This window comes from Chiroxiphia lanceolata, chromosome 2 (assembly GCF_009829145.1).
Source record: "Chiroxiphia lanceolata isolate bChiLan1 chromosome 2, bChiLan1.pri, whole genome shotgun sequence".
Lineage (NCBI taxonomy): Eukaryota > Metazoa > Chordata > Aves > Passeriformes > Pipridae > Chiroxiphia > Chiroxiphia lanceolata.
The window spans coordinates 93,989,129-94,002,602 of NC_045638.1; the positions used below are offsets into that span (position 1 = coordinate 93,989,129).

At 44.2% G+C, this 13,474-nt stretch overlaps 1 protein-coding gene and 1 long non-coding RNA gene across 3 annotated transcripts in view; one reads left to right on the top strand and one right to left on the bottom strand.

The window, feature by feature from the left end:
- Positions 1 to 2,951: 2,951 nt before the first annotated feature.
- On the bottom strand, positions 2,952 to 5,291 carry NDUFB4 (NADH:ubiquinone oxidoreductase subunit B4). Its single transcript, XM_032680593.1, has 3 exons — positions 5,034 to 5,291; positions 4,666 to 4,812; positions 2,952 to 3,110 (listed from the first exon to the last, which is right to left on the bottom strand). The coding sequence occupies exons 1-3, from the start codon at positions 5,235 to 5,237 to the stop codon at positions 3,051 to 3,053; spliced, it is 411 nt and encodes a 136-aa protein (XP_032536484.1). The 5' UTR covers positions 5,238 to 5,291; the 3' UTR covers positions 2,952 to 3,050.
- Positions 5,292 to 6,528: 1,237 nt separating this feature from the next.
- The window catches only part of LOC116781539, a 45,272-nt gene continuing 38,326 nt past the window's right edge, over positions 6,529 to 13,474 (top strand). For both annotated transcript variants that reach the window (XR_004354899.1, XR_004354898.1), the window contains exons 1-2: positions 6,529 to 6,577; positions 11,927 to 12,052. This is a non-coding gene — a long non-coding RNA (uncharacterized LOC116781539). The remainder of the gene's footprint in view (positions 6,578 to 11,926; positions 12,053 to 13,474) is intronic.

Genomic DNA, 13,474 nt, shown 5'->3' on the forward strand with positions numbered 1-13,474 from the left:
CAAAACATTTCATGCTGTCTGTATGGGAAGAGCTTTACAGAGCTGAAGGCTCTATCAGACCTAAGCCCCCTGTTAGAGCAGAACACTTCAACCTGCTCATCTGTGGAGGGTTGCCAAAAGAAAGACTTGTCAGAAAAGTAGACCACAAATGAAAAAAGGCTGGAGAATCCAAAGCACTTCACTGACAAGTAAGGGAAAGTTTCTGTTCCACACCCTGGCCATCCTTCAACATTGAGCCCTTTTGTCAGCACTTGGCAAATCCTCTCCCTAGCTCAGCGCTAATTTGCAGCATTGCATTGGTGGAGACAGAAAAAAAAGCCTCAAATAGGGTGGGAACCAGGAGGACAGCCCAGACACCTCACACTTCAGGTCTCTACTTTACCACATACCCACACGAAGGTTTCTAAGCTTGGTGCCACCAGAATCTATGTTTCTTATTTCCCAAGACAAACAATTTTCCAAAAAAGAAGGAAATTTAGAACTGCGACATGTAATTTCAGTCAGCTACATCCATCATCAGTTTTGGATCTGCACCAGATCCTTGGGGGAAAAAAAAGCATCAGCTCTGAGCAAAGTATTACATTATAAAATCTACACGGAGATGTTTACTCTAAAATAACCAATTCAGAAAAGGACGTTCGGGAGAATCAATTTGCCACACAAGCTGATTTAATCAGATTGATTCAGGGATAAATGAGGTCTGAATGTTTCACGTGCAGAGGGGAAAAAGCTTGTTTTCTGTTTGGGACTTAAATTATCATGTGATGACCAGCAGGCTTGAATTTCTCTTGTATAGACATATCACTGAAGCAGATATGGGTGGTAACACATCAGTCAAGGGTCAAGTTCCACAAAGCACATTTAATTCCCTGTCTTCACTCTACATATCTAAAGGGAAACTTAATTTCCTTTCCTTCCTCTAAGCACCCAGCACTGTCCCAAACACCAACCCCACCTCTAGTAGCACGGCACATTCATTCCTTGCAAGAAAACAGCATGGAGAGTTCTGCAAATAATGAGAAAAGTAGGGCAGCATTTCCCCAAGCACCACGCTCAAATCCGCAGGGATGTAGCATCAGAGACTTTTATCTGAACAGGAAAGGGCTGTGGCAGGTGCCGCAAGCATCAATCCGAGGCTGGCCTGAAAGGCCAGAGGCACTGTGCTCATCCACAATCCATCCCAAACCATCGGCTCAGCTGGCCTGAAACAAATACAGCTGCAAGGGAGAATTTACATGCGTGGCAACTCGAGTTGCAATTAGCTGAGGAAATGGGTCCTGGGAGATCAAATTAGTTTGTGGCAGCAAGAATAGTTAATTTAGCATGCGCAGACAAGCAATTATTTCTTTCCCTAAATACCACTCTCTGCATGCATTGATGCCTCTCTGCATGGATCCACAGCCATATCTTGTAATATCATTTGTGACAGTCTTTTAGAAGATGTTCTGCAGAGAGAATAATCCAGGTTTGCTTTAGTTAACCCTGCTCAAGAACAAGCTGCAGAAACAGGGGCAAGAGGGTTGCTGGGAGCACATAAGGGATTGCAAAAGCAGGGCACATCTTCGTACAGCTTCTGCACACAGAACTAGTGCCAAACTCCACAAAGGCTGAACGTTTCACGACCCAGACGGGAAAGGAAAGAGCTACAACAGGAAACACTTAAAGAAATTATAAACAAAAATAAACTTCAGGAAACGTTTTTATTGCCAGGGTGACTGAGCACAGGCATAGGTTGCCCAGGGAGGTTGTGAAGTACTTCAGCCCTGGAGATACTGAAAAGCCACATGGACAGAGCACTGGACAACCCATGTTAGACAGCCCTGCTTAAGCAAGAGGTTGGACCCAGATGACCTCTAGAGGTCACTTCCAACCTCATCCATTTTGTGATTATGTGAAAAAGCTCATTAACTCACTCTGCTGAAGACCGAAAGCAAATGGCCCATATTTACATTCAGGAAAGCAAATGGCCCATATTTACTCGGTAGAGCTGTTTTTGCTGACTTAACATTGGCTGCTTTCCCAGAAGGCAGAGGGAAGTTTTCAACTTTTGCATCAGACTGAGCTTTTGGCATTAACCTCAACGTTTGGGAAGAAATCACTCCCATACAATGTCCAAAGAATGAAGGTTGTCTGGGTCACAATGGCACCTAGAGGCCACTTGAAAATTCAACTCTGAATTAAAAATCTTTTCTTGCACTCACATTCCAGCACCTTGGCAGAGTCATCTATACCAGTTGACCTGGGTAGAGAAGTCTTGTGTTCTTCTAAGAATAAACAGAGGAGGCATCTTTGCAGGCACAAGGCTCGCTTGGTGTTGGTTTCTTGTTTTTGAACACAGCCCCTTTACAGGGATGAAACAGAATTTTCCTATACTGCAAGGGAACCAGTGTCAAAACAAAAATCTTTCTCTTTTACTTCTTATCTCCCACTCACAGGAATAACAGAATTAGTAGAAATGCTAGTCACGTATGGCATGACAACCTTGAGCTCACTGTTTCCAAATATGGTACTGTAATTTTATCCAAAAGTCTATTGCAATAAGTAAATACATGCTTTAGGCTTGCATTTTATTAAGGAAAAGAAAAATTAATTCAACTTATTAGACCAGTCACACAGGCTCCCAGGTTCTTAAAAATGTATCACAGAACTTGCCTATTCCCAATTAGGGCAAACCACACAGTCAAACTGACACCAGGAAGAAATATCTGGAAGGTAAGCAATAGTTCTTTAGGAAACTGCTTTGGTCTTGCTTAACATTTTACCTGGATAGTAATTTTAGACTTCAGCCTGCTTAGACAGCAACAACTTCTGTGGTTTAAAAGGAGTCCCTGTACACAGATCAAAGGAGTGCACTGGCCAAGTTTCAGACACTCTCTCCATATCCATCTGGTTTAGATACAGAGATGCTACTTTATCACACTTTCCATAATTTTTAAAGATGTAAGACAACCAACAAGCAATTAAGATTTATTCTTATGAAGGAGAAACGTCAGCACATAACACATCTTATTTTATTTATATTCCATGAACATCACTGCAATTCCAGGAACTCAGAATACACTGAACGGCCGGTCGTATTTACCTTCTTTGATAAGCCTCTCTTTATGGTCCTGTGGAAGAAAAAGAACATTTGTTATTATTTTACTAGAGAAGGATTTCAATCAGCCTGGGATAAGAGAACAGCAGCTCTAGTACTTCAGCATGGACTACACAGAGACAGCACCATATATGATCTTAAGGGTCTTTTCCACTCTAAATTATTCTATAAGCACAAACTCCGGTAAGAGCTGTTGTGGTTAAAAAAGATAATAAGGCACTTAACTTCACCTACTAAAGACCTTCTCAGACAGACCTCGCCTCACATCTAGCTACTCTTACAGGCCAGCAGAGACCAATTCCTGTGAAGTACTTTTCACCAAACTAGTTGTGTAACAGTAAATTTGTAGTACCTTAGTTTCTACCTCCTCCTTGTGGCTGAATAATCCAGCTTAGAGACATAATTATGGAGAAACTTCCTAATAACTTGCCTGACTGTGCCTGTGCTCACTTTCAACCCTTCTGTATCTCACTCTGCAGTCATTTACCTTTCTGTCAGGTACCATTACAGGACACTGCAGATACTGCCCAGATTCCTTCTGCTGGATAAAACCAGAAGATTTGCTTAAGACTTAGCAGTTTATCTTTTGCTTTCCCAGACACAGAGCAAACGCTCCTCAGAGAAAAATGTATAATAATTATTGTGCGTTATTTACTATCAGAAAAACAAGAAAAATCTCCAAACATCACTAAAGGAACTGCAATTAAGGAAAACAAATTATCCTGGGCACTAATTAAAGACCTCAGTATGACAAAATACTGCAGAGGTACTGAGGTCTCAAAAATATTCATATCAACATGCTCACCATGTTTCCTAAAACCTGTATTTTCGATTCATCCTAGCAAACAACATTCCCTACAAAGACTCTATTAATTTATGTTAGTGACTTGATCTAAAATGTTACTTCTGCGCAGAAGAGGGAAACAAGAAATGTTTTACAACAGCTCCAAATTCTCTGCAAAAACCAGCCACTGTCTGCCAGTTACCTAGCATTTTCTTATGTATGCATAAAGCTGAGGTTTTTCATAATCATCTACCATTCTCAGATTCTGATGTCCACATTGTAGGGGTTAGAATGGAAGAAAGATAAACCTTCCAAAATCTTAAACATCCAGCTGAGGTCAGGCACTGCAATCAACATTATTATAACTCCTCCTGATTTGTTTCATGAGATTAAAGAAATGGTCAAGCAATTGCATTGAGACATTGATAGGTCTGTCCTCCATAAGCTTCCTATTTAAGTTTAGAAAGTATAGGTAATGCATATCAACCGCTGAAAATAAGAGTCTCTTATGATTAATTTCCACTGTCACTGCTACAGAGAGCTTTATTACAGCAAAACAGCCTGATCAGGTAAACTGTGACTGGCCATACCCCAGCATACAATGAAAGGCTCTTAGAAAAACAGGACTTTGCAACCAGTTACGAGGCTTTGAGATAGCAGGCTCGGTATCAGCCTTCCTTCCCTCATTACTTTAATGGTATTAATCATTCTGAGGTGCAGATCTATACTTCACAATCCGGCGTTTTTGCTGTTCACCGACGTTCGGTGTCGCCAGATGACTTACCCTGTCAAGTTTGAAGACAGCGATCCAGAAGAGGATGGGGCCTATCGCACAAACAGCTCCTAGAAAGGACGTCTTGGGGGTTGGGCGGAAATTAGGGTACACGTTGTGCGTCCTCGCATAGACCCAGCGGATCATGGCGGGGTCTTCCTGGGGTGCAAAGAAAACGGCGGTGAGGCCTGCGGGGCCCTGCCATGGCCGCTCCACCCGGGGGACGCCGGGAAGGGCACCAAGGTCACGGGGAGGACGGGCAGCGTCCCGCCGGCACGGCCCCGGCCCCAGGCCCGGCGCGGACCCCGCCGGGTGAGGCGGACAAGCCCCGCGCTCCCCCCGCTGCCCCTCGGCCCGCGCCCGCTCCCCCCCCCACTCACGATGACGGCGGCGGGCGGGTTGGGGTTGTTGAGCTGCAGCTGGTACTGCCGCTTGAGCCGGGCGCGGATGGCCAAGCGCTCGGCCTCGGCGCGGCGCTTCTCCGGCGACGCATCGTAGGTGTCGGGGTCGAGCTCGGCGGGCAGCGAGACGTAGGCGTTGGGCCGGTACAGCTTCGCGGCCGACGGAGGCGGCCCCGACGCCATCTTGGACCCTGGCCCTGCCGGCACCGCCCCCGCCGCGCCCCCTGCGGCTCCCGCGGGAATGGCGGGAGCAGCGCCCGCTCCTCTCAGGGGGGCTCGGGGTGTGCGGGGAGCCTCGGGGCCCGTGGGACAAAGGTGGGTCAGCAGTCCTGTTGAAAAATGTGGAATACGTAAAAGTTTTCTTAAGGAAGGCTGTTCTTTGATATTTGGTCTTTGTATACTTTCAAGCGTAATCAATGAGAAAGGAGATTTAGTCCGCGAAACGGCAGCTAACAAGCTTTAAGTGATGTCCAGGTGTTGAAAAAACGAATTACTTGTTGGTACAATCATTAAGGTGTGGGGCTCGACCTGTTTCAATGATCTCAGGCCTACTGGGATGTTAACAAAGCTTAGGAAGAAGGATGTACCACTGACTGTGGATACAAAGAATGCAGAATTTACAGGCCTTGTAATGTCCTTGTGGACATATGGCAGAACCCCCAAGATAAGGAAGAAACTAATAAAGACAGCTTGGCAATTGTGCTGAAATCAGCTCTGACTGGGTTAAAGGTGGTTCTGGAAGGGGCAGATCATGACCACCAACTCGGGGACCAATGACCCTAAAAGCCCACTAACCCAAAAGAAGTGAAAGACTGAGCATGTGGACATAACTAGCATGAGAAGTGAGAGAATCATTAACCAATAGAAGATAGAATAGTAATTAATTAATGCAATATATTAATACTAATTAATAAGAGAACTAGGTAACTTGTAGCCACTGAGCATTAATGCCTTTGCTTGCTGAAATGTGTAAATGGTGAAAAGTTTTTGCTGGCTTTCTGGATTTGCCACTGTTTCTGTGCAGAACTGTAAATAAATCAATTACCTGGACTCTGCGGATTGGCTTCTTGCATGCCAGGTGAAAGAACCTATTTTGGGACAATAGTCCCAGCAGCTCTGTCCCCTCTCCCCCACAAAGAAGAGGGCCTTTGGGAATGAGCTGGTCAGGAATGTTGTGTTGTTTGCCTGCTGCCTACTGGGAGACAAAACTGGAGGAGCATTGCTGCAGGGGCCTTTGGAGCCCTTTTCAACAGTATTCCTATGTTTTAGAAAGCATAGTTAATGCACATCAAACTGCTGAAAATAAGTCTCTTACAATTACAGAATCACAGAATCACAGAATCCTAAGTTGGAAGGGACCCACAAGGATCATCGAATCCAACTCCTGGCCCTGCACAGGACCATCCCGAAGAGTCAGACCATGTGCCTGAGAGCACTGTCCAAACAATTCTGGAACTCTGTCAGGCTTTGTGCTGTGACCAATTTATTGGGGAGCCTGTTCCAGTGCCCAACCACCCTCTGAGGTAAGAACCTTTTTCTAATATCCGACCTAAACCTCCCCTGACACAACTTCAGGCCATTCCCTCAGATCCTGTCACTGATCGCCAGAGAGAAGAGATCAGTGCTGGGTTAATGGTTGGACCCAGTGATCTTAGAGATGTTTTCCAACCCTAATGATTCTAAGGTTTTGACTTTAGGAAGTTTCTTTCTTGTTGATATTAGAGGCTTTGTTCTCCAGAGATGTAGGAAAATATATGCAAGTCGTTTTTCTGGAAACAAAGTTGCCAGTAAATAAGTTTTCTGGTTTTTTTATTTCTTCTGATATACAAAACAGTGATAGCAGTTATACTGATTGGGACCAAATAAGTCAATGGCTGTGCATATATAGTTATGGCCTGATTTACACTGGTAACTCTGCAAACTCAGATAATGTTGGATGAGGGATTACAGTTTCCTCCTAAGCACACACAAAATAATACTGCTGACTTTATTTAAAGATGCTGTGCTTTGGCTCTGCAATAATAGAACAAAAGCTCTGCCTCACATTTTCAAATTTCACTCTTCATTTTCCTAAGCACTTGGAAAATCGATGATCTACTTTTGGTCTTAGCAGCTAATTAGGAGTTGTGACTTGCTTCTAGCAGGATGAAATACAAGTTGGATGTTCCTGAAGTTCATGTACCTTGAGCACCCGCACACATACACAGCAGGAGGTACTTTTCCCTCTCTCAAGTGCAAGCCTATAGTCCTTTCAGAAATCTCTCCTGGTGTTTCTTCAGCTTTTCCACCCTCATTTTCCTCACAAACATGTGGCTGCAAATCCAAGTGAAAACCAAGCTGCTTCATTCACAGTCAGCTCCCAAGGAAGTACTTACATGCCCTGTTTCTTTTTTCCCCAGAGTTTTCAGTTTGGGTCAGTGACTCCCATTGCATGGAATAATTTACTCCCTTTACTTTCCCATTTTGTGACCATCGGATTTAGTGACCTCTGTGTCCCCAGCTCCACAATTGTCTCTCTCCATGACCAGCACGTGGAGAGCTCTTTTAGCAGCACAGTACCTATACCAGCAGCACTGCCATGTGGCACTCCTCTGGTACTTTCATCTCTGAGTGTTTCCAAAGACTTGGCAGCCTGTGTTTCCCAGCCCATACGTGGCTTTCTTCTTTAAAAGCTATTCCTCCCTGCTCTGTCTTATTTCTTAATAAATGACACATGGAGCCTTGAAACAGATTAATTCCTGGCAGGAGCAGGAGTGTAGGTTGGATTAGCAAACTGGGAAGGGTTAGCCACTCTGTGGGAAATGGTGGGTGTTTTTCCCCTCTTTGCTGCATCACAGAGTGGAACAGAAAACTCCTGTTCCTGCAGATCTCCCAAAGGACTTCAAAACAGCCAGATGCTTTTCCCCGAATCTGCTGGCTCCTGCTGCCTGTCTGTAGTGGTGTGAGACAGTTCCTATAGGCAGGAGAAAAGATGGTCGTGTGGTGAAGTCACTTGGCGAAGGCAGCAGGTTCAGCTCCCAGCCCTGTTGCAGAATCTTTGTCCAAGCTGTGCCTTCTCCCTCTCCCCAGAGCTCATAGCTGTGAGTGTGCATGCTTGGCATGCAAACAGTGCTGAAATTAATTCTACTGGGAGAAAAACAGAAGGTATAAAGCAACATTTCCATTAACAACGTAATGTACTGTATTGGAAAATCAAGCAGCCAGCTGCTATGCTGAAAACACCTTTGCATTTCATCTCTAATCACTAACTCATTCTACCTCCTGAAGAATCAAGGTCCTCACAGGGAGTGTTTTCTGAGAGATGTCACTTGTTTCATGGGGTAAAAAAATAACTAAATCCCTTCCAGAGAAGCATATTCTCTGACACTGAATCCTGTACTTTGCAATTTGTTGTTTTCACTCCTCCAAGGGTGAATTTGTGCACTTTCTTCATTTCGTAACAGCCACGTCTCTAACTTTAAAACACATCCTTCAGGAAAAGCCCAAGTCACCAATAGTAAATGTCTAAATCTTGCATAAAGCAATGCAGGACAAAGACAGAAATACTGCAGTCAAAGCACTTGACTGAAATCAGTGATTGTTTTTTCTCCTGCTGACAGGGACTGCTGCACAGAGTGAGAAATACTGTGGTGACAAACTGTACTCCTGTGCAGACCTTCTGCGTCATCTGCTCCTTCTGGACCACCCTTATAGCAGACTGAACACAGCCTGCCTGCTACTGCAAACCACCTTGGAAACAAAAGATTTTGCAAGAATGAACAAGACCCTTCTTGTCTCTATTTTTGTCAGCCAGATCATGGAGCTCTTTTGACTCTTCTCCTGACGGCTGGTGTTGACCTAAGGAAAGCAGCGGGAATATAAAACAAGCACTTAGGAGAGCGGGGCCACTCTCAGCAGGGCAACACAGGCTAGAACTAGAATATGCTGGTCATAAAACCACATCCTTTTGGGTTCACGCACCAAGGCTTGACAAGTAAGACCCCAAGTGTTTTTTCTTCTTTTTATCAGGGCCGATGTTCACTGAATGTTTGAGATTGGCAGTATTAAATGAAATTGACAGTTCTCCTATGAAAATGCCTTTGAAGTTTACATCATCTGTTTTCTTTGCCATTAGCAGTAACCAAAATGGAAAGAACCAGTCAAGACAATTAATCTTTGTCCAGAACCCTGTGGAGAGTTGACCTTGACTGGCTGCCAAGATTTCCACCCGGCTGCTTTCTCACTCCTCTCCACAAAAAGACCAGGGGAAAAAATTACATGGAAAATCTCATGGGTTGATATAAGTGCAATTCCTAGGAAAAGCAAAAGCTGCACAAGGGAGCATAGTAAAAGGAGGAAATCATTCGCTACAGCCCAGTCAGCAGACAAATGTCCAGCTACTTTAGGGGAAGCAGGGCCTCTATATGCATAGCAGTTGCTTGGGAAGACAGATGACATCACCACAAATGTCTTCCCATCGTCCTCTTTTCCCTCAGCTTTTATTTCTGAGCAAGACATCATGTGGCATGGATATCCCTTGGGTTATTTGTAGCAGCTGTCCCAGTTATTTCCCCTCCCAATCTCTTGTCCATCTCCAGCATACAGTCCTTTAAAGTTGGTGGTGGGGTGTTGGAGGGAAAGCCTTGATGTTGTGCAAGCACTGCTCAGCAATACCCAAACTTGGTGTGTTACCAATGCTATTTTAGCTACAGATGCAAGGCACAGACCAGACAGACTGCTGTGAAGTTTAACTCCATCCCAACCAAACCCAGTACAAAGCCAGCTTGAATACTGTCTGACACACCACTGAATTTCTGAGACCATTCTCATATAAATTAACCTGAAATCAGACACACTTCTATGACACTTTTGATTGAAGCTGCAAATAACTTCCACCTTGAGTTTAAAGTAACACCAGGTACTGACCTTCAGTTTAGAGCTGTGTGATTTTTCTGGTGACTTTTTAGTCATGCCCCAAAATACACAGACTGAATGTTTTAGACTGTATACACAAAGTCACATCTTTTCAGTCACCAGAATAAGTGACTCTGTTCTTCAAGTGAATGAGAGAAAAATTAACTTTATTCACAGACCTGTCTACCTATCTCCAAGGTGATCATGCATAACACTTTCAGAAGAGACAGGTTAAATGTGCTGTCATCTCAAAAAAATACTTGTGCCTGTCAAACTTGTGCTGAGTGCTTGCAACTGCTCCATTTGCATCACATGTCAAGCTGGGTCAACATGCTGCTGGGCTCTATTGTGAATTCTCACTGACCTTTTGCAAAGAAAGCAAGCTGGAAAACAGGGAAGAAGCTGACAAAATCATTCATATCACAAGGAGGTTCCTGAACAGAGGTCCCACATGTAGTTCCCACATGTAATGGGCAAGAATGGTCATTTGTCTCCTGTTCCTGTTCCATACAAGCGAATAAATTCTGACGTGTGTGCTGCTGACCTTCTTCTGAAGGGGGATCAGTAGCAGGCATCCATCTGCAGGGATACATCCATGGTAAAAAGCCAAATGGATACAGAAGGGGAGCAGTGTAAGAAGTGTTAAGACACAGCATAGTTTATCTGAGCTCAGAACAAGCGTGTCTAACTGCAGCATATAGGTATGTTATTAAATTGTCCAGATAAATGTATTCCATTCTGCATTAAGAACTGAGGTCCCCAGTATCTTTATCTTATAGACATTTAAAGGAAACCTGTCGTGCAAATGAAGGAGTTAACGTGGTTAGGGGAATTATGAATCATTAGTACATACAATAGGCCACCCATAAATGTGTATCAAGTGTTGAGCTCAGCAGGAGATAGTTACAAAACCAGGACACTTAATGAGTCATAAAGCGCCCGGAATAATGAGATGGCATTAAACAAGCCATTTCTGCCTCTCCTTGGCTTGTCCAGAGGCGGTGACAAGAAGCCCTCTGCTGCTTCAGCTTTTCCTGTCAAAGTAAAATTTTTGAGTCACAGTGAATTATAGCTGTGGCTGAACTTCTCGAGCCAGGGAGCTGGTGCCGCTTAGGCGGCCCTGGTGGGAGAAGGAGAAGATGGCAGCAAGCATCTTGTCTCCACTCCTTTCCAGGCCATTGATTTTACCATTTTGTGGTATAATATTCTTAGGTCTCCCTCTGCTTCCAGCTCCTTGCACAAGAAGCTATTAATAGTCATGTAACATTGAAAAGTGGGAGAGGAAGAGGTCTTAGAATAAAGTAGAATGGTAATTAAAAAGCTGAATGTCTCAGGGTAAGTCCTGTTATTGGTGAAGTGTTAGAAGTGCTTAACCAGTTAAGTGGTGATGCTATTCCTAGACTTCCCCTGATGATGGTTGTCAGGAACTGGACTACTCCAGCAAGCTGTCATTGCTCCAACCAGCCTTCTCCTGACTCTCCTTACCTGCTGGCTCACGAGTAGCATTGAAGCTCAGATCCTTGGCCTTAGTGCTGGCCTCAGCTGTGAGAAATGTGTGATGTATCTCACCTTGGCTCGAGTTCCCAGCTTGACCTTAGACCTTCCTTGTTACTTTGGCCTTGCCTGGACATCACTGGACTGTGGCTGGTCATGCTTATTGCCACTGGACCTTGCCCCGGCCCCATCACCTTGTCTGGCTCCCAGCTCATCCCAGTCTTACCATCCCTGAGCTGCACTGTCACTCATGAAACAGTGCTCAACCTCATGACCATAGGGAGTGTGTGTGGTGCCAAGGGTGGACTCATACTGACACCAGCAAAAATTCACAAAGCAGTTGCTAACAAGAGCCAGTGAGAGGAAATGCAAGTGTTGCAGGAAGTGGCTCACACAGGGAAAGGGGAGGCATCTTTTCTGGCCTGCTGTTCCAACACACATCACCACCAGCAGCTGATGTTTCTTTTTCCCCCATTTCTCCCCAGGTGTTTTGTTCTGGTCCACAAAAGAAAGGATAGATCTGCTTCATTCAGTTTGAGTATTGAAAAGTAGCAGTGCCTGCTGTGAACTCTGCCTGCTTCTGTCTGACATGATTGAGAGAATTTTGGATGGTGAGTCCTCCTGCCCTAAAACATATCTGAGACACTGCTAACAATCTCTTGGAGATTAATTTTTTCCCTGTGGGTTGTGGAAAGAGTTTAGTGTAGCTCAGATACTTCCCAGCTCCCTGAGTATCCAATATGTGACAGAGTACTGCATAACCAAATGTTATGCAGCCTTTATTGCACCTGGAAGATGCTCCTGTAAGTGCCTCCCAGACCCACAGGTAAAACCCTGGACTTGCTGACAGCAAAGGAGAGCCCTATGAAAACGGCTCTGGCCCACAAAGCTTTCAGTTTCCCTACAATGCCTCATTTGAAGTTACATTATGGGTTCAGATGGATTTCCTTTCACAAACAGAGTGTAAGGAAAAGCTTGCTGTGTGAAGATCCAAACAGGATGGGCCAGTGAAACTTTAATTCCCAACAGATATGACAAATCCTGCTTCTCAAGACAGAAATACAGTGCCCCGGGAGCTGGTTGGCTGTTAGGGACTTGGCCTGTCATGGTGGGGTCCACTCAAGAATACTGTTTTGGAGGGGGCCTCACTTTGGGAATCATCCAGTCCAAACCTCTCCACAGCATGAAATTAATTTTTAACTGGAGAAAGAAGCAGGACCTTATAGAAAACGACTCTTTAAGAAGTCCCAATTTTTTCCTTTCTACAGGAAGACACTCAAACCCTGTGTGAGGAAAAAACTCCAGCCTGAAATCTGTGATAGATCAGCTTTGAAGGAGAGGCAGCTCTCTCGTACTGCTACATAGAAAAAGATATTCACTTTGTTTTCCTTTATATATTTTGTTAGAAGTCTGGAGCTTAAATTTTAAATCGAGTCTTTGGGAACACACTGTGAAGCAGACCATCAGTATGAATAAAATATGTTAGTAGGGACATGTTGAATTTAGTGTGACTGTTTGGCAACCTCTGTATTGCAGTGAGGAAGTACTTAGTTGTGGCAATGCAGAGTGGAGATTTTTTTGCTGAAGTAAAAGACAGAATACAAATGAGGCTGTTGCTGCAGAATGCCAGCTAGTGGGAAAGATACACAGTGTCCAGTCTGGGTGTTTCAGTGTTTAAAAAAAATGGTGGTACTACTAAAACTTGAAACTTCTGACCTATAGAAATAGAAAAGCAGAGCAGTGCTTTCCCTGGGCTCTTGTTATCATTGCATAAATCAGGAATATTCACTAAACAAGAAATACCCTGTAGCATTGCAGAACCCTGTATCCATCAGTTTTCATCTGCCTTGTTGGGGAGAATGGGTAAGGCAGCTGCCAAGATTAAAAATTGCCTCCTAAATTAATGTCTCCCTACTTCTCTGGATAACCTCTTAGCAGAGAGGTTTGCTATTTGTATAAACCACTTATATTTACAGTGCCATATCACCCTAATCCAAACAGTGTAATTGTGATTTGCAATCCTTAAAGGAAAG

What these genes read in the sequence shown, in the direction of transcription:
- NDUFB4 (XM_032680593.1), bottom strand. Translation starts at nt 5,237, where the DNA reads ATGGCGTCGGGGCCGCCTCCGTCGGCCGCGAAGCTGTACCGGCCCAAC. An exon ending in ACCCGCCCGCCGCCGTCATC is followed by an intron (nt 4,813 to 5,033) that starts GTGAGTGGGGGG and finishes TTTGCACCCCAG; the next exon opens with GAAGACCCCGCCATGATCCG. An exon ending in CTGTCTTCAAACTTGACAGG is followed by an intron (nt 3,111 to 4,665) that starts GTAAGTCATCTG and finishes TTTCTTCCACAG; the next exon opens with GACCATAAAGAGAGGCTTAT.